This window comes from Python bivittatus, unplaced genomic scaffold (assembly GCF_059951505.1).
Source record: "Python bivittatus isolate LINGU-HERP-01145 unplaced genomic scaffold, Pbiv_v1 ctg000980_np1212, whole genome shotgun sequence".
NCBI classification, from domain to species: Eukaryota; Metazoa; Chordata; class Lepidosauria; order Squamata; family Pythonidae; genus Python; species Python bivittatus.
In genome coordinates this window covers 53,554,850-53,575,660 of record NW_028277125.1, presented here as the reverse complement: position 1 = coordinate 53,575,660, position 20,811 = coordinate 53,554,850, and the positions used below count along the sequence as shown (strand labels likewise).

Below are 20,811 nucleotides of genomic sequence, written 5' to 3'. Positions count from 1 at the left end.
AAGCAACCCACACACACATGAGCACCATGTGCAACATTCCATGCTGGCTTCCCCAGAAAGTCAAAGGGGAAGCCAGCAAGGAAGATCGCAAGTCACTGGGGTAAGTCTCCCCTATCTGTGCACTCTCCCCCAGCCCCTGTGCACTTGCACCCTAACCCTAACACACCACTGCACACCCTCCCTGACCTGTGCTGCACCCCTGTGCACCCCTGTGCACCCTTCCCCGCCCACATGGTGCCTGTCACACACTGCTGTGCACCCCTGCACACCCTCCCTGACCAAGTGCCTCTTGTGCACCACTGCACAACCTCCCTGGCCCTCCCTTGCACATCCCCTCCCCCCTCCCCCCCTCAGCAGCAGCCATTTACTTGCCTGCCAGCCTGGGACTTGCAACTTCCTGTCACTTCCCCACTGATTGGTTGTGGGAAGCTGTTAGGAAGTTGCCTCGCCTAACCACCGTGAGATTTGGTTAATGACGGCAATCAGGACTGCAGGGATTGCCGTCTTTAAGCAATTTGGTAATGCTTTACAACTGCATCACTTAGCAATGGAAATTCTGGTCCCAATTGCTTAAGTTGAGGACTACCTGTATTCCACCTCTGAAATACATCTGAAGTGCATTTCTCTTAAGGCTACTTAGGGAAACAGAGAAGCTTGCCACATCATTTGTCTGTTAGGTCATTCATATTTAATATGCTTGCTGCTTACATTTCTGTGTACTGAACAGGCACTGAAGAGAGCTGAACTTCATAATCAGAATACCCCTACATTTAGACCTAAATGAGCAATTGCAATGGTAGCATGGTTCAAGATGGATCAAAACAATTTTAAGAGTATGAGTTGGCAACATCATGCCATTGGTGCCAGTATTACCATGTAGTGCCATAAGTGAAAAAAATAAATGAAAAAGTTGGGATCAAATGGATTAAAGCACCTAGTGGGAACCAGACTATTTCTGTTTTGCCGAGTAAGTGTGGATAAATGAATATAAGAACAAATAGAAGGAGGATAAGTAAGAAACCAATATACAAACTACATGATGGATTTTTATTAGAAAATGAGGTTGTGGAGAAGAGGTGCATCTGGAAGGAAGAAAAAAAAAGAGGGGGAATCCTGAGGGATGTGTATAAGACTTCAAGCTTCATAGGTTGACCACAACTAGTTATTCAAAATAAATGTCTGAGTCTAGAGTCTAAAAAAGTATTTTATGCATGTATGCATATGCCTAAAGCAGGAAACACTTTAAGGATAAAACTATAATGAGGTATATACTAAGCATGATTTAATGACAGCCAAATCCTCATTTTTGCACTGATCCATCATGGTTTAAACATCAGTTGTTCTCAAACACTTGTTTTAGAAAAAGGCCTTTAATTAAGAGGTTTATGCAGCCATAGTTTTAGAACATTCTGGAGAACTGTGTTATATATTATCTGATTAAAATATTTTGAAAAGGAAGGAATTGTGCTAGCCTTAAGTTGTAGGCATTAGAGATATGAAGAATAATTACATAAGAGAGTATTTAAGATCAGTTGTTGATTTGTTTTCCTGCAATACCCAATCTATGCACTTCCAAGGTAGTCAGAAATCTATATTTCATGGCTGCTTTGATTATTCCCATAAAAACTAATACATAAATAAAATGTATTAGTTTTATTTATGTATTAGTATATGAGAGCAACGTTTTTGCTCTCTTATACTTACCCAGAAAACCCAATAAGAAAACGATGAAAGGGAATTAGGCTAATTAGGGCTGCCACCAATATCTGCAGGGTTACCATGTAATGTTAATCCTGAAGGTTTTTTGACTGAGAGGCTGGGCAGACAAACCAAAGGTAGGAAAGCAACATCTTTTCACTCTGGCTTATCCCCTCTGCATAGAAAGTGAAAATGCTCAGACTTCAACAAAAATAAGCAGTCACTTGTTTAAATTACATTAGTTTATTTTTATGAATATCCCTTTTAAATCCTTCATGCACGTTTTCAACATAAAAGTCTTTCAACAGAAACTTCTGACATAAGTTATAATTGTTCTATAATGTGGTAATTCCAACAGCTCCTCAAGAATCTATTAAACTTTGGCAAACAGTGTCATCAGACTGGACAAAGTCCAACAGGAAGGGTTTGATGAACATTTTACATTTAAACAGTGGGGGGGGGGACTCAACTCATGTGCATAGATGGATGGATAGGAGGAGAGAATTTTGTATAGCAGTGGGCAACACGGCATAAGGATTATTAATCATAGCTATGCTGATAAGTTTGTTAAATGATATTAATCCAATTTTTTCATACCATGGGAGCAATGAAAATACAGTGTTTGCACTGTTTGTCTCGACAAGTTGAATGAGGATGTTAGTTTATGACTGATAGAGATTCAGCAACTCCTAGAAAGATGCCATTCATTTTTAAAGAAATACCATGATGATTGTACAATGTTGGGATCTTTGCCCTGGTAATACTGCAAGCGAATACTAGGTTTTAGTCCATTAATATACAAATATACATATGTAAACAGGTAATGTACAACCAGCCTGAAGTTGTACCTTGCATCACAACTGTGAAATTGCACCAATGAATACAGAATAGTATCAGAATGCTACAAAGAAAAGATATGATTACTAGACCAATACATTTATAATAATAAAATAGCTTAAGGAAAAATAGCTATCCTACTAGTTCTCTTGTCTTATTACAACATTTTAAACATCAGAAACTAAATTAAAATTAAAATAGATACAATTAATGACAGAAAGATGAAAAGGTGCCTTTATTTACATAAATGTGCATTCAGAATAAAAATTAAAATTAGACCTATATCCCAGAATCATACAATTCCAGCTTTCTTCATCCATTCACGTATATAAATATACAGATATATTGCTGTATCTGTAATGGTAACAAGTACCAAAGAGTACTTGAGTACTAGGTTTAAGAGTACTAGGTTTAACTTCTTTAAACCTAGTGGCAATTCTGTAGAATGGATTGTATGTTCATCTGTGTGAATAATAAATAACCATATATACGTGTATCCACACACACAATAAACACTCTTTCTTCAGGCTGAGGGTTGTTATGACATGCATAATTCAACCAATTCAAGGAAGAAAATAACTAGCCTTTACAACAAAAGTGCATGGAAATCACAATATTTAGAAGATTAAAAGAGCTCCATTTTGGAAGGAAAATTCAACCTGTTTTTACAAAAATAAAATGTAGTTTCTAAACTTTATGGATCCATAAAAACAACTCAATGACTAGAGAATGGGTAAAGCTTTCTCTAGCTTTGAAATGCATTATTATGGCAAAGAAATCCTCAGCTGTAAATCTTAAAAAATACAGGAAAATGTTGGTTCCTTAATATTTCAGGAATTTACTGGCAAAATGAACATATTTAGTACATAGTGAATTTCCTTAATGTGCATGGCATATTCAGGCATTAATTTTAATATTAGATATTTACTGTGACCTTTCTAATAGCAAAACAGGGCTGTCTTTGTGGAGTCTGTCTTTCTGCTTACTTTGGGGCACTTTGATTTCTGTGGAATCCAGTACGATTTATCTGGATGACATAGACTATACTTATCAGCTAAAAGTATAGAGCCAACAATGCATAAAACAGCTAAAACATTCAAACTGTAGTATTTCCCTAAGTCTCAAGAACATTACCCAGAATTTAAGACTGTGGCTAATTTTCAGGCATTTACTCAAGCTCCATTATATTTAAAAGATCTATGACAACAATCTGACTAAATTACTTAAGATACCTATACAATTTTAAAAGCTTTATAGATGGATCTATTTCCATAAAACTTTATTTATTTCCTGAGTCAATGTTTTTCTAGTTACAACAGCCAAATTCAGTAACGTTCACGAACAAAAGCATTAAAAAATACCCCTCTGAATGCCAAGAGGCAGCACCACAGACAAATCTACTCTTTCAGCCCTCTTTTGTCATCAAGTCAGCCCTACTTCATACCTTTTAACATTATTTTAATTTTCCCAATGTAAAGTTCTACATTTAAGTTATTTAAGTACAAAGTTATACTGTTTCCAATAATCTGTGCTCAAATCTGGCAAATTTATGTAACATTATGACCAAGCAGGTATTGTATTTTTCTTAAAATACAAATCAGAGTGCTAAAGACAAAACAAAACAAAACAAAACAAAACAATAAATTTACACCAGTCCAAATGATATCTGAAATAGTTAGCAAACATGTAAGGAAATTATTATGAAGGCAGAACTAAAATTACATTAAATGCCCACGACTTTTCAAAAAGAACTGAAGAAATCTTTGGGATTAAAATTGACTTTGTTGTTGTTATTTGTTGTTACAACAAATAAAGGAAAAGTGATATAAAGGGTCCATTTTTCCCCATTTAATGATTCTATGAACCCCAACTCTCACATGGAGGAAAAAACCAATAAAAATATACAGGATGGACAATGTGCTTATTCTGAGTTTTGAGCCCATGGGATACCAGAAGAGATGAATAACAGGGGCATTTGGTTTCTCATGTTCTATCTACCCTAGATTATTTGGTATGCTAGCCTATTCAATGACTGACTACACCAAAACAAAGAGCTCTTTTCTCTCTCTGACTTGTAATGAATTCCTTTCGCAAACAATAACATCACAAATCTACAAGCCAATCCATTTGTAACAGCCTGCAAAGATTTTGGATCCAAATAGCCTATCAATTATCCCTTGTGGTAGATGATAAGCCTTTCAAATTAGCTGGATAGTAAAGTAATTTAATAGCAAAAAACGTGTGTATTTTCAATAATCAAGGCACAAAATATGTCTCAGCCAAACAATCATATAAAAAGCCCTTTGCCGTTCTTATAAATGGACAGTTAGATCGAATATTATAGGACTCCAATTCAAAGACAAATAAAATTATATGTAGCATAACGAGATAATGAACAAGTATTCAAATAAAACTTATATTAAACTGGGCATCACTAGGGAGAAAGTATTCAAAGAACGTGAAAGATAATAGGGAAAATCTAGTTTCTGTACATGTCTGCAGCCTCTTTTTCTTTCTTTTTCCTCTAATTGCCTGGAATATTTTAAAACGCTTTAATCGCTTACTGATTTTTATATAAAGGGATAAAACACACCTTAGCTATGAGACAAAAGCTATTATTTAAAGCCTATGAACCCTAATATATATATATATATATATATATATATATAAAAATAAAAAAAAAAAACTCCTACTTCCCAGAAGGTTATTAAAAGAAAATGTTTTAACTAAAGTCCCAATCGCTGTAACTCTTGAAGCATGCACTTTTTTTGGGCCACTATCCCTTGATTTGCATTGATGGTAAGATGTCTGTTTTGCATTTCCAAGTGGCTACTGCCAATGAACGAAGAAAGCACTTCTACAATTTGAATGTGTCCCATATCAACTTTCCAAATGAATGCCAATGCTTTGCTTTTTTGCTTTCTTGCCTGGGAAGATTTATCAGCCATTTCTGACTGAAACCCTAAATGATCATGAAATTTCAACAACCCAAGATTGCTGCTCATGGTGTTGATGAAGAGTGGTATTTCACAAATGCAATTGCAGCCAGCTCTTTACAAAACTCTTCTAATACTATCACACCTTCAAGTAATGTCATGTGGTCAACACTGTGAAGAGAAGACAAGGAATTAATTAAGAAGCCATACAATGTCATTAGGAAACAATCTGTATTGGACTGGTAATGCATATACTTACATAGGCCCTTCCGGTTCTAAACCAAGAAGACGCTTCCTGACCAGTAGAAGTTTAGGTGTGAAATCAGGTATGCGCTGAATCCGTACCATGAGATCCCCAACAACCTATTATCCCCAAAACATTGAATGAAATGAAGCAAAGAGTCAGTGTAATTATTTGGATCTGCATCTGGTGATAAGAAATCAAATTCAACTTTCTAAAGTACATATGGACATATGTGGGCTTCATGCAATTCTTGGCCCCTCTCTGTGGCCCATACGGGTCCCAGGAACCCCATCAATTCCCACTCTAGTCCACCTGATGAAATTGCATTGAAGAAAATATGAACATTAACAAAAATAAAAGCTGCCTTCTGTCTCCAATTGCTCAGCAGCAACACCATTCACATTTACACAACTATGAGACTAATCAGGTGGCATACTTACTCTAACAATTACTGAAAAAAGAGAACGGCAGCCAGAAGCCAGGTTTACATAGGGATCCAAAAGGTATTCATGAATATGTGGATGTGGAAACAAGGAGAGCTTGGACAATACAGATGTGACTTGTAAATTGACATCATATGGCTGTGGGGTAAAAAGCAAAAGAAGATATTTCCCAAATATTCACATTCATTGTTGCAGATACCTGAATTTCAGCAGAAAATTACTAGCCTTGCTTTTTTCCATATGCAAGATTTACGAGTGATTTTTATCAACCATGCAAGCAGATGTTTTAACTGTCTTGACACAGTTAAAACATCAAAGTCTCCTGTTCAGCCTTTAAAAATTTCCATTATATTACTCAAGGAAAGCCAATGGCTATGATTTCAATTTTATTTCTTTAGGGCTGGTATTGGTTTAAAGCCACAAACTGCAAGCAGAAATGGGACAGAAGGTGTATAATGGATCAGTTATGATTACTGTTTAGACTGCGTGGGGAAGGAGGTTTCTATGTGTCCTATTCAAGACACTAGACAACTGTCATCTATATTGGACTGTGGTGATTGAGAGAATCTTATGGTTACTCTTGTAAAGTTAATAGCAGGCTGAGTACAGCATAAAAGAATCTGTTTTTTCTTTCTGCCTCTACTTCCGGTCCCTGAATACATTTCAGCAAAAGAAGAGTCTCATCAGATGAAGCTCTCAGAAATTGGGCTGATAGAACAAAACAATTTTCGTAAATGTACAACCATTCACTTGTTTGTTGAGATTTACATTCCATCTTCTGCCCATAGCTCAAGAGAGCATTCATACAGCGCTCCAACGTTATTATATTAGCAACCCTGTAAGAAAGGTTGGGCTTAGAGACACTGACTGATGGAAAGTCACTTTAATGGATTTTTTTCTTATCAGCCAAAAGTACACTTTACCCTTTGTTTTACAGTTATTATAGAACAGTAAGAGAAATTCAATCCTGCAGACACAGAAAGCAAGAAGTGGCAGCAAATAGATCGCTTAGAGCCTTCTGAGACTTTTCATTTACATAAAAAATGAAGAATGTGATTAGCAAAAACCTATTGATATCAATATCAAGCAAATAAGAGGATGTTGGCTTTGAGCTGTTTAACAGACAAGGAGAAAATGCACGGAGCACTCATGCTAAACCTGCAATCAGGGGCTATCTTGCACATAAGGAATCAAGCATGTGAATCACTATCAATTTCTAGTATTATGGATGATAAAAGTATTACTGGAATATTGTAAATGAGCAACTTCTACTAGGATTTATTGCTGTGGCTCATGTGAGATTCAGTTCCCAAAAAAGTGCTTTGGTGCCAAAGTAGCATCTGTCTGCCATTTCTGAAAGCAACTAGATCTTTTCCCAGGATCATGCAGCGGCTACAATCAAGGGGTACTGTGTTCACACCCCTTCATGCTCCAAAGTGAATCCAAGCACTCCACTATAGTATTAGGAATATCATAAAAAAAAAAAAGATTGTCACTAATTAATTACAATATATGAGTTAAATGAGGAACGAATCAATTCAATAAATAATGTCCATGTGTATAAAATAATATTTAGAAGGCGATTTGTTTTAGTTGATGCACTCAAGTTGCTGCAAGCATACCCAAAGCAGCAGCATTTCCTTCTGTGGGAGGAAGCATATAATTGTATGTTAAGTACAGTAATACCTCGGTTCACGAACGCTTCTGTTCATGAACAATTTGGTTCATGAACAGCACCGTTCGCAAAATTTTGCTTCCGTTCGCGAACTCCGCATCGGGTGATGAACACGACCCGCGGCCATTTTCCCCACTGTGACACGTGGTCGTGGCTTCCTGTCGAGGGGGACTCTCCCTCCAAACAATAACCGCCTCCCCACCTGCCTTCCTGTCCCCCACGCCAGAAGTCACCTCAACCAAGGTTAGTGTTCTTTCTCTTCATACTGTACTGTACTGTACTTTGTTTCATATTTTTGTGGTTTAAAAAACAACAACATATGTTTCAGAATGGATTAACCGTATTTACATTGAACCTTATGGGAAAATTTGATTCGGTTGGCGACCAAAATTGGTTGGCGACCACATTCATAGAGGTCAGAACGGATTAACCATATTTACATTGAACCTTATGGGAAAATTTGATTCGGTTTGCGACCAATTCGGTTTGCGACCAGAATCGTGGAACAAATTAAGTTCATGAACTGAGGTACCACTGTACTTGAATTTTAAAGCACTATTTTCTTTCAGTGGTACCAACTACTCTAAAAAAAAAAAAAAGATCATTTATATAATCCAAAGCAGGCAATATTTTGCTATTAATGGCTGCTTGAGTCAATGGACAATGAATCTGGAGATGAAGCCAAATCATATGGCTAGTAAGTAATCTCCCACAACAATTTTGATTTAAAAAATGATAATTTCATGCTAATATCAGTAGTAGAATGATCTTTTTTCCCACTTCCTAGCTAACATGGCCTGTAGATTGCTTGTTTTTGGTTTAAGTAAATAACTGAATAATTATGCCCACTTTCTTAAACTGAAAAGTGGCAGCATGATTGGAATGATTGTCAGGCTCAATCAAGAACACCTGGAATTAAATAAAGCAATTTCTAGTCTAGTAAAGTGGCATTATATTCATAGAAAGGGGGAACATCCAAAATGATAATCAGAATATAGAATTAAAAATTTCTAAAGTCACCAATATTCTTTGAGTGTTTAACATTGATGTTAACAATGAATAGCTATGACTAGTGTTTTTTGGGGGGGGGTGTTTTGCAAATTTCAAAACTTTATGGCAATGTGATAATATGCAAAATTTTGTAATTTGGAAGTTCTAAATACAGAATTTCAGTTTCTATATAAAAGAAGATCAGGAAAAACTCAAATTATACAGCTAAAGAGGCCAGTAGTACATGACATGCTTTATACCACTAATAAAGCCTGTACAAAATTAAGACTTATGTCAACAGAATAGTATTCAATTTGTAAGTAAATATTCACAGAGCATATTGTTAAAATAACTAAATCAAGTTTTTCATTTTAATCTGGAATGGGTGCATAAGAATATTTTGTTTCTGATTTAGATTAGCATTTTAATGCTAGCATTTAAAGCTTAAGAAAAAGAAAAAGCAGCAGCTTCTCTTCCTTTAGTATAACCTAGCACACTCAGCAATTAATACTGTTCTCTCTCTTTATTCTGTTCAGATTCCATGACTCTTAGCTCTTCCATTTGGGAGAGTACCATCTCTTTAAAGCTGAGTTTATGCACATTCAACAATCCCCAGGTACACAAAATCACTCCCTACAGTGTGGGCAGCAAACTGCTACTAATTTCCCTACCAGTAGGAATGTTGTGCCTGAAAACCAGCCATATCACAAGAGGAAGCATCACAAAATGCAGATCTACCTGATCAAGAATTCTGCCCATTCTATCAAAGAGAACTTTTAAGAAATGTCCTTCAAAGAATGCAGCTTCTAAATTGCACTTTTCCAGAGGCTTAGGAGATCCTGGCCATTCCCATCGTAAGCATGTGGAACAATAATCCCGAAACTAAAGAAAGAAACACAGTTGATTACTAATTAATAAACTGAAGAAGAAATAGTCACTACAGGAAGCAATTAATTATCTACTTTTTTAGAAAGAATTCCCTAAAAAACAAGAGTTCCTAAAACACCGATAAGTGACTCTGTCTGTCTGTCTTATTAACTGCATTAAAGTATCCTTCTTAGAATATTGTAAAAAGCATTGTGAACTTGATGAAAGTTATTTTCTTGTGGAAATATCTCATGCACACAAACTTCTGAATTCTTTGTCAGGCTACAACTGTATGTTTAAACAGTATACATGTACATAATATATCACAAACATCACTTGTGAAGAAAAATTAAGGTACTAATTTGAGACAAGTTAGGATGCTAGAACCCTACAAAATTTAATCTAGACCATGCCCATTTATTACTCAAACACTGGTTCAGTTCATACTGCTTGATAGAGAAAATGAAGAATGAGATATAGCTATTATCTGGTTGCTTGTTTTAAAAACAATTTAGCAAAGTGTCAGGAGCTGAGACACTTTTGAACCCAATGAAATGGAAGCATTAGAAATACATCAACATTTCTTTAGTTTCAGACTGAAACTAAAAAGGCTGAACTGAATTTTCTTATAAAAAGGGACTTCAATGAGAATATTCCAGTATCTCTAGTGATTTATAACATTATATATCTATGAAATAAAGTTGGCTTCCTCCTCCCCCTTTTCTGAATCCATTATATTATATATAAAATAGCATTTTCTGTTTTCGCTTACTTGTCGATGGGCATCTCTGAGGTAGGTATCATAACCTGTTCCTTCCACATGGTAAGAAGATTTGGCTTCATCTGGTACAAGACAGAGAAAACTGCAAATACATATAAAAAAAGGTGATTTGTTTATATGCTTTTAGAACAAGGGGCATCTCAAATGTTATTTAACCTCTGCTAATTAGATGGATTGCTATGGAACTGAATACAAAGAAATCAGTTGGACGTTTCACGCAATCTGGTTACTGAAATTTTGCACTGCTAGAGAAGAATGTTTAACCCACTCCCAGTTATTTCAGATGGCATATTAGCATCTGTAGATAGGCTGCTTGTATTTGAAGTGATCCAAAATTGAGTTATTCTTAAAATTGTTTAATTTGCTGGGATTAAAAAGAAGAAACTAATCAAGATCAGGAAGCCATAAAAGATAAAAAAGATCCTACTACAATATGGGATGAGATATTTAATTCCTTTTTAAAAAGTACTGAAATAAAACTAATACAGCATCTGAAAATTAACATGCCCAAATAATAATTAACAGCAACAACGTTAACAGTACAGCACCTAACTCTGAAGAAATAAAAACTTAAATAAATATTAATCTATGTAAAATATGTTGTATTTTTAACCTTCCTGGAATATTTGGATTTATCTCAGACAATATATTTTTCTACCCATAAAGAGAGCAAAAGGTATTAGATTAACAAAATGTTGAGCCTATTGCATGTAAAAATGAATTATCGTTGCTACTGAAAACTTTTTCAAAAGAAAGGATGCACAGGAAATACTGGAATTATTTTATCATCTTAGTTAACAATGGAAGATCCAGAGTTAAAGACTAATTTCTGCAGATTCTTGTCATCTGTCTCTCTATCCTTCTTGCTGCCTCACACCTGACTTCTACTTAAAGGCAGAGAACACTAGGTTGGTGTTACAGAATCCTAAAAAATGTAGGCTTCTCTTTTTCAACTAAGAACTTTCCACTTTTCCCAGCTTTTGATCAGGTTTGAAACATTTTTCTTTCTTGTCTACTGTATTATCCCCAACTCATTTTATTTTGCTTTTTATTCATTTTGGTATACTTACATAGATTATTTATATTTTATTTCAGTTTAGTGTCCATCAATTACATGCCCTTTAGAGATCAAAAATCAAACATATATAAAAAAATAGAAAAAATCTGCATCATGCCATGATCAAAGAGCATTTCATATATTTCATTCACATACTGATATACTCCCTTACATATACATACATTTTAAAATCCTTATATATACATAAATGTTAAAGTCCTTCATTTTCCTTTGCTGTTACAGAATGTTAAAAAAACTATTTAATGTATTTGATTTTTTACATTTTATACTTTGTTCCTTTCTTCTATGTTTATTAATTTTTTACTCTAAACTACTAAGCTAATTATAGCAATACAGTACTTACAAAACATGCATTAGTATCTTATTAAGGACTTCTTTCTAAACTTATACATAATAATATACCATGGTGTAATATTTACAAATTATAATGAATATTGTAGTTGAATAAACAAAATAATTACTTCAGAAAAATGCAGGTTTGGGTTTAGGAGAAACAGTAATTGTCTCAACCAAACATTCTGGCTGAGATCTTACATGGAATTGCAACAAATTATGTTGGTATTGTAAGGAGGGGAAAAACTCCCACTAGACATAAAGACCGAAAAGGGCATTTCAGATTATTTTTCTAATGAATTTAAGGGATAAGCATTACTATCTAGTGGCACATCTCTCAGGATTTCATTATTAGCTTTCTATTGTAATTCTGTACTCTAAGGAGCTATTTGTAATAGTTTTGACATACTTCTCAGTGCAGTGGTTGAAGAGTGAATATTGTTGCATAATCAAGCCCATGTATTGTAACTAATTTTATGATTTTGAATATATTAAAAAAGGCTTTAAATACTAAATTTAAGATTGCAGGAATCCAGCTCAGGTATGATAAGTCAGTCACTCCCTTCTGGCTGATTCATTATATTCAAAGCAATCTACTCATTTGTACTTACCCTTCTCTACCTTGCATACACTATGTTTGCAATTTTCTCTCGTGCTCAGTGAACACACACACATGGACAAGAACCCTAACCCTAACCCATACTATCACATGATGGCTCAATGTTCATCAGAAAAAAGTGATCAATTAATTGCTCTCCTTTAATTCTTCAGTTCCAACTTACAATAAACTCTTGATTTAACAGACTAATGTGGGGAATTAGTGTCCTAATTTTAATCCTTAAATCAGGATGTTGTTAAATCTGAAGGGAATATGGTCATGTGCTTTTAATGCACACATAACATTGGAATGGGATGTTATGCATATGTAATTTATGCACATCTAAAATAGTGAATGAGATTTTAGCATGCATAGAAGCATAAAGCACAAAGCTTTTGTCCACTGTCCAAATTCTATTAAACCAAGATTTGTAAAATAGAGGGCTTGCTGTAGTGCACATAAGAGTAATGTGGTATAGAAGTTAAGGTGTTCATATGTAGGAACAGGAAGACTCAGATTCAAGTCCAATCTAAGCTATGAAAAACAGGGTTATTCTTGTGAGAAAAACTTGACAAGAAAGTGCTGTGCATGTCACTTTTACTCCTGAAAGGCAGGTCAGATATGAATATAACAAACAATAAATAAAATACATACTTCACCAATCTTAAGAATCTTTTTGACTGTTATTGCAGAAATCAGTACAAGAAAAACCTAAGGGAAGTGTTATAGAATTAGTAACCTAAGAACATATATTAAGTTTAACACACCTATTTACAATTTTATGGACTTCAGTCTTCCCATCATTTTTTGGATGATCTGGGGTTGTAGGTGGTGAAGCGCTAAGCCACTCTTGATTTGACAATACAGTATCAGGAGAAAGATCTGTAAACAAAGGATCTTCTTCTAGGTCTCTGTAGCAAAATAAAGAAAGGACAGAATTTTGGTTTCCTTTGTTTGAAAAGTTACTGCTTTGTTTGAAAAGACAACTTTATGTCTGCAGCCTGAAGATACATCCAGTACAATTTCTGCTTCCTCTCCCTTTCAACTACATCCTTCAACTTACAAGCAGCTTTTAAAATATGTTCCAAAAGATATGCAAACATTCTGTTACAGAAGACTTAATCACAAAATAGGCCATTCCAACCTCAAAATATTTGAAGCATATTTGAGAAACAGAATCTCAAAGATTGAACAACTTAATGATTCTAAGCAAGCCTCATAATCTTAGTTGAAATGTAATAAACAAACAAATAAATAAAATGCTTTGAGTTCCATCAAACTTTACCAACACAAAACACAGGCACACTGTCTTGAAGAACATATACTTAATCAGGTTCACATAGATTAATCAGAAATGAATGATACATGCATGGAGTCAGAAAAAAAAACTGCTAATCAGTGCCTAATAAGGGCCCACAGTGTTTTTAGGGTATTCACATGCTGGAGTCTGCCCAGAGGACAGCAACCAAGATGATAAGGACCCTCGAAGAAAAATCTACTGAGGAATAGTTTGAAGGTAAAAGGTATCTAAAGCCTGGAGAAGAGGAGACTTCAAAGAGATATAACTATCCTCAAGTATCATCATGACCATCATGTAGAGGATGAGATAGTCTACCTTGAGGTAGTATACTGTTACTGTAACTATTAAGATCAAATAATAATACATGCACACATACACTAGTCACTTGTGATTCTACAGTCAGTCCTCAAAGGACTTCCAGAAAAGCTAAGCCTTTACTAGCTTTTGGCAGGCTATGAGGCTGGGCCATCCTCATCTCAGGGAGTAAACTGTTTCACAGGAAGAGAACTGCCACCAAGAACAACTGACGTTGGATCCCTTCATGCCACACCTCCTTGTAGGTGGGGACCCTTAGTATGCACTCTCTGGCCACCTAGGTTAGATGGGCAGACATGATTTGGGAAAGGTGATCTGTTAGATTCCCAGGCCCAACCATATACAGTTTTAAAGGAAGTCATCAGTACCTTGAATTGTAATTGGGCATTTGCGGCAATGGAAGGCATGTACAGGGAGGATACTGGAATGGAAGATCAAGGTTATCAGGAGGGAGGGGGAGCATTCCTGGAAAGGATACAGGCAAGCACTTCCTCAGCCTGCAGCAGGACCGTGGGAAGATGAAGAAGCTGAGACTAGCCCCTCCCTAGAGTCTCATGGGGTATAGCCACTAGTTGCTTTAGCATAGGTTTAGTCTGGCAAGAATGATGTCAGGCCCAGCCCAAGAACGACGACCTTTATTAGTTTGCACCCAGGATAGTATCCTCCTTACACATGCCTTCCATTACATTTGCTGACGATCTGTTGGTTAATTTTGGAAGGCCCTTTGGAAGGAATAGAAATATTAATGGAAAGGATTTTGGTGTGTTAGCTGGTTTTAAAATTAATAACCAAAAGACGAAGGTGTTAACAAAAAACATGAAAATGGAAGACCAAATAGAATTGATGGAAAAAACTGGTTTTAAGACTGAGAAAAAAGTAAAATACTTGGGTATTGTTATAACTAATATGAATTGTATGTTATTTCAAAATAATAACATTATTTCATAAGGTATGGAATGAAATCAAGAAGAATATGTTAAGATGGGAAAAATTACAATTATCATTGTTGGAGAGAATTTCCATGATAAAAATGAACGTATTACCTAGAATTATGTTTCTGTTTCAAACAATATCTATTTTGACAACTGATTCACCTTTAAGCAATGGCAGAAAGATATATCTAGGTTTATATGGCATGGGAAAAAACCAAGAGTTAAATTTAAAATTCTTCAAGATGCAAAGGAACAAGGAGGACTGAGATTGCCTGATTTGAAATTATACTTTGCAGCCTGCTGTTTGGTTTCGATGAAAGAGTGGGTGTTACTGAGAAATACGATAATTTTAGAATTAGAAAGGCACAACCTTTGGTTTGGATGGCATGGTTTTTTAAGGTATGACAAAGTTAAGGTTAATGTAGACTTTTAAAATCATTATATTAGAAGTGCCATAGTGAGAATATGGAATAGATACAAACCCAGACTGTGCCAAAAATGCCTTTGCGGATCTCAGCACAAGAAGCATTTTATAGGAAAGAAACAGCAGACAAAGAGAAATGGTTAACATATTGAGAGTTGTTAGAACAAGAACATGGAGAATACAAGATGAAGTCAAGAGATCAACTGACTGCAGAGGGATTTAGTTTTCAATGGTTTTCATATGTACAGTTAACAGAAAGATTCAAAGTAAACAAAAGGACAATTGGAATTGAGCAACATAAGACAGAATTTGAAACTGAATTACTGTATGTGCAAATGATGAACATGTAATTTCTAAAATGTATAAGCTTTTACTGAAATTTGAAACAGAAGAACAAGTTAAAGAGCGTATGATAAAATGGGCTAAGAACTTTGGTTATAACATTCAGATGGAACAATGGAAAAATATGTGGCTGAAAGGACTGAAATTCACATTATGTTACAATTTAAAAGAGGATTTTTATAAAATGATGTACCATTGGTACATGACACCAGAAAAACTATCTAGAATGTATAAAGGTACTTTAAATCTATGTTGGATATGTGGAAAACATGAAGGGTTATTTTATCATCCTAGGTGGACTTGTAAAAAAGCTAGAAAATTTTGGGTTCAAATATATATAGCGATAAAAAGAATTTTAAAGATTAATATTCAGCTGAAACCAGAACTTTTCTTGCTGGGACTAATGGACAGACAATTAGAAAAGCCTAATGGAAGATTGCTTTTGTACATGGTAATTGCAGTAAGATTATTATATGCACAAAGATGGAAAGACTCTGAAATACCCACAATGGAAGAATGGTTGGTGAAGATGACAAAATTTGCAGAGATTGCAAAATTGACTTGTTTCATTAGGGAAAAGACAATAACTACATTTGTTAGTGACTGGAAACCCTTTATGGACTTTTTGCTGAAAATGGAAAAAAATGAATTTGTGATTTATGGGTTTGATGATTTGAAAGGGTAGAATATGGAAAGAAAGGAGCCATGGTGTAACCATAGAGAGGATAAAATATAAATGCATTTATAACTGCTGTAAAGAAGATCGGAAACCACTCCTTTATAACTTTTTCTTTCTTTTCTGTCTCTTTTCTTTCTTCCTTACTTATCACTTTTCTTTTCTTTCCTTTTTTAAAAATTTGTATTGTTTTTATGCTATAAAAAAATTCTTCAATGAAAATTAATTTTAAAAAAAGGAAACACAATGGCAGCCTGGACAGCTCCTGCAGCAATGGTGTAACATGGCATTACAAAGACTGGTCAGTGAGCATGCAGGCCACTGCATTCTAGACCAGCTGAAGCTTCCAGGTGGTCTTCAAGGGCCAAACCATATAGAGTGAATTACAGTAATCTAATCAGAGATGACAAGGGCATGAATAACTCTCTTCAGAGCATCTTATGCCAGGTAAGGTTGCTCTTGAAACAGGGGGAGATGCACATTCTTCATTCATATCTCTTGCATGAAACTGTGGTATTTTTCAACAAACCTTCAAGATTTTGCTTCTACTTTTTACAATTCATCACCTGTTAAAATGATACATCCTGTAACTTCTATAAACCCTAGATTAAAGCATCACATCTACATTCAAAATTATTTTCATAGTAAAATAAACCCATTTGACTCTAAAATAATTTTGGTTTTTAAAAAACCAGTGAAACCTATCCCAGCTACTTCAGAGGAAATTCAGAACATAATAAAACATACACTGCTCCTGCTATCTGCCCATTTTCTACCACATCTTTATCTTCTTGGCAGGGTGGTTTATATTCAGTATAGTTCCTCTCCTCTAAATTTCTAAGAACCAGGTTATAAAGAATGTGTTCATCAGGCTTTTGCAAAAGATGTTCAAACATTCTGAGGGTCATTATGCTGATCTGTAGAAATAAAGGGAAAAAAGGCATTAAAAGATGCTGGCAAGGGCTGAATAATTGTCTTTTTCACATGTCTTCTCAGTGTTATTATGCTTGTCACTAGAAAGTGAACTTATAGAGATATGTACTTTATACTTAGAACTGCAATCAGAACTTGGAAAATAGGCTTTGGTTCAGACAACCATAATCATTAGTACAGTGAGGGAAAAAAGTATTTGATCCCCTGCTGATTTTGTACGTTTGCCCACTGACAAAGAAATGATCAGTCTATAATTGTAATGGTAGGTTTATTTTAACAGTGAGAGACAGAATAACAACAAAAAAAATCCAGAAAAACGCATTTCAAAAAAGTTATACATTGATTTGCAGTTTAATAAGTGATACTGTATCTGTATATAGTAAAAGACACGTCGGAGCCAGAAATCTTGCTGATTGATAAGGGATCAAATACTTATTTCACTCATTAAACTGTAAATCAATGTATAACTTTTTTGCAATGCGTTTTTCTGGATTTTTTTGTTGTTATTCTGTCTCTCACTGTTAAAATAAACCTACCATTACAATTATAGACTGATCATTTCTTTGTCAGTGGGCAAACGTACAAAATCAGCAGGGGATCAAATACTTTTTTCCCTCACTGTATGTCCTAATTTGGTGGCTCTCTATAGGTAGCTATTAGGAAAAGCTGCTGTACGAAATAATATTTTGAGAGTCCATCTGAATGAACTATTCTAGGTTGGGGGTGAGAAATCTTTACCCTTCCAGATGTTACTGAATTAGCCTGGTTAGTATGACTATCACTGAAGCTGCAATTCAGCAACAACTGGAGGACCACAACTTTCTCATGCCTATTTTAACTGCTTAGACACTGGACACAAGACATGCCACAAGTTCAAAGTAGCAGTTAAGTAAGTGTTAGTTACAGGCTTGCTAGCCTGAGGCAAATCTTGAGATGTTAGTTTTCTAATCGCTAGACCAGCAGAGCACTTTAGGTTATCAGTGATCTGCTCAGCCTCTGAAAGTGTTGAATGGCATTTCTGCCTCACAGTTTTCCATTCTGTCTCTTACCCATCTCTGTATCAGCTCCCAAAATGTTAGCGTCTTATATTTGTCAGATAGGAAAGGAAGCACATATGCTGGGGACTGAATATAGCACTTCTAAGTATTTGTTCTTCAGCACCTTATAGGTTACACTAAATTATTTATCCTCAGAGTGGTCTGTCACTTAGAAATGAGACTAGTAGAAGGTGTAGTAGTGTAACCTTCAGGTTGCATTCAATGTTTTAAAATATATTTTATTTATGGTTATCTGGTACCTAAAGATGAACTATTTTGCAATGCTGTTCACCATTTAAAAGATCTCTTATTACTAAACATTTGAAGACAAGTTGTTTCTGCACAGAGTAGCTTTGAATCCAACAGCAGTATGCACTTGCTCTATTTGAATTTCTTACCTCATCTGAAATGTGATCACAGTGCTCAATTAAGCGATGTCGCAATGGGTGCCTGTTGACATCCATTAGTTTTTCTGGCTCCCTCTGCTCTCCAAGGATAAAGCAAACCATTTCATGAACTAAGGCATCTGATGTGACTTGCCGAACGATACGATGCAACAGGGCAGTTGAAGTAAGAATTCCAATCTCTGAACTGATCAAAATAAGAATTTTTTAAACAAGTGACATGGGTTCCTTAGTTAAAAAAAGGATCAGGGAAAGCCCTCTTCATTTTTCAATGGAAGATTACTCACGTTTGCATTAGCTGAGGTTCCATCACGCCAATGAAAAAACGCTCCCGCACTGAGCTTGCCATGGCAACAGCAGTTGTCTGAAACATAGAGGGCATCAAGATGTCATCTTCATGGTTTACAAACCATAGCTTTGTGAACTTGTTTTGGCAATGACTAATACAGGGATTACAAACCTTGTGAGCTTCCTTAATGAGCTGATCACAGTAATCAAACCAGGATAGGAATGAAATCAGAGCTCTTTTCCCTGGGAAAGCAGATGCATCTTCTTTGTAGCTGTAGGAATCCAAACTAGAGTGCAGGAAATGAAGGCAAATGAAACATATTTGATATTGACTACCATGATAACATAACGAGAAGCAACAATTCTAAACATTTAGATAATTTTCATTATTTTATTGATATTTGGATGCTTTTACCAACTGAGACACATTGAAAGTTTAACCCATCTCAAGCATAAGGTAGGTTATAAACATAAGTCAATGTATAGCTTAGAAATAACTCCCATAACATGCCCAAGAGTCCACAATGTAATACAAATATGCAAGGACAGAATGTTTACCCCCAGTTAATGCCTTCGACTGTTTCGATATCTAAGGGATCCAATGACTGAGGAAGGGCTTTGTAGAGAGAGGCCAGCCTATCTGTCAGCAGTTCACATAAACAGGTACTCTGTGTTAAGCACTTGGCAGCTGCTGGCTCAGGCAGACTCACTAGAAGCATGAGGCCTTCACAAGCTTTCACTGCTATTCGGCCATCCTGCAAAGGAAGAACAATCCATTTTACTTAGTTGAAGCACTTCTACTTACCATAGTTTCCATGACCCATTATAAGGAAATCAGACAGCTTATGATAGACTCTGAACCTCAAGCCTATGCATGCTTATGAAGAAGGAATTCCAGTAAGTTTATTTATATTTAAAATATTTTAAATCAAAATGTAACAGAAAGTACATAGAACAGGAAGGCTAAAACACAACGTAGGGGTGGGTAGAACAGATTAAGATTAATAATTTATTGCATAATATGGCGTGAATATATATTTAAGACTAATTTTGCTTGTTTGTTTATTTATTAAACATACAGACCATCATAATCAGATTGACTCCTAGCAGTTTACAAAATAGTTAAAAGGATATAACAACATAAAAATTAAAGAGCTCGGAAAAATTTAAAAAATGGACTTTGGTTCCTAGAAATATTGACAGAGATACCAAATTAGCCGGTCCATGAGTGAGAAAGTTTCCATTCTCAAAGGCACCTTTATTAACTTTATAAAAAATAAATGGGTTTCACAACACTGCTAGCATGGGAACTTCTACCAACATGGCCAACAAAATATTGATAGTTTTAACAAGGTCTAAAAGTCCTTGTTAAACTAAAGCATTATTTAGTACATTGGGTACTAAATAGCATACTATTTAGAGCAAGACTTAAGCAACTTACAATAGTGGTCCTCTAACTTTGTAGTTTGCCCTCCTGAAAAATAGTAAATTAATGTACTGACTCCTCTACAAAGAAAAATTAATGATATTGTTGGTGTTAATGTTGGGTAAGAGATAAATAAACCACTTTTAATAATTATATTTTCTTCCATGTACAGCAAGGTTTCTCAGACTTACCTTTACAACAGTTTCCCCCTATGAACTGCATAGGGAAAATGAAAAGCAAAGCCTAGAAAGCAT

The 20,811-nt window shown here is 35.2% G+C and overlaps 1 protein-coding gene across 2 annotated transcripts in view; it reads right to left on the bottom strand.

Moving 5' to 3' along the window:
* Positions 1-2,059: 2,059 nt before the first annotated feature.
* The window catches only part of FHIP2A (FHF complex subunit HOOK interacting protein 2A), a 41,091-nt gene continuing 22,339 nt past the window's right edge, over positions 2,060-20,811 (bottom strand). For both annotated transcript variants that reach the window (XM_007432393.4, XM_088131856.1), the window contains 11 exons: positions 19,690-19,886; positions 19,304-19,418; positions 19,131-19,207; positions 18,838-19,030; positions 17,217-17,386; positions 13,248-13,391; positions 10,463-10,553; positions 9,562-9,705; positions 6,156-6,296; positions 5,731-5,834; positions 2,060-5,642 (listed from right to left, as the gene is read on the bottom strand). In XM_007432393.4, coding sequence (XP_007432455.1) covers positions 5,537-5,642; positions 5,731-5,834; positions 6,156-6,296; positions 9,562-9,705; positions 10,463-10,553; positions 13,248-13,391; positions 17,217-17,386; positions 18,838-19,030; positions 19,131-19,207; positions 19,304-19,418; positions 19,690-19,886 — 1,482 coding nt within the window. In that variant the 3' untranslated portion in view covers positions 2,060-5,536. The remainder of the gene's footprint in view (positions 5,643-5,730; positions 5,835-6,155; positions 6,297-9,561; positions 9,706-10,462; positions 10,554-13,247; positions 13,392-17,216; positions 17,387-18,837; positions 19,031-19,130; positions 19,208-19,303; positions 19,419-19,689; positions 19,887-20,811) is intronic.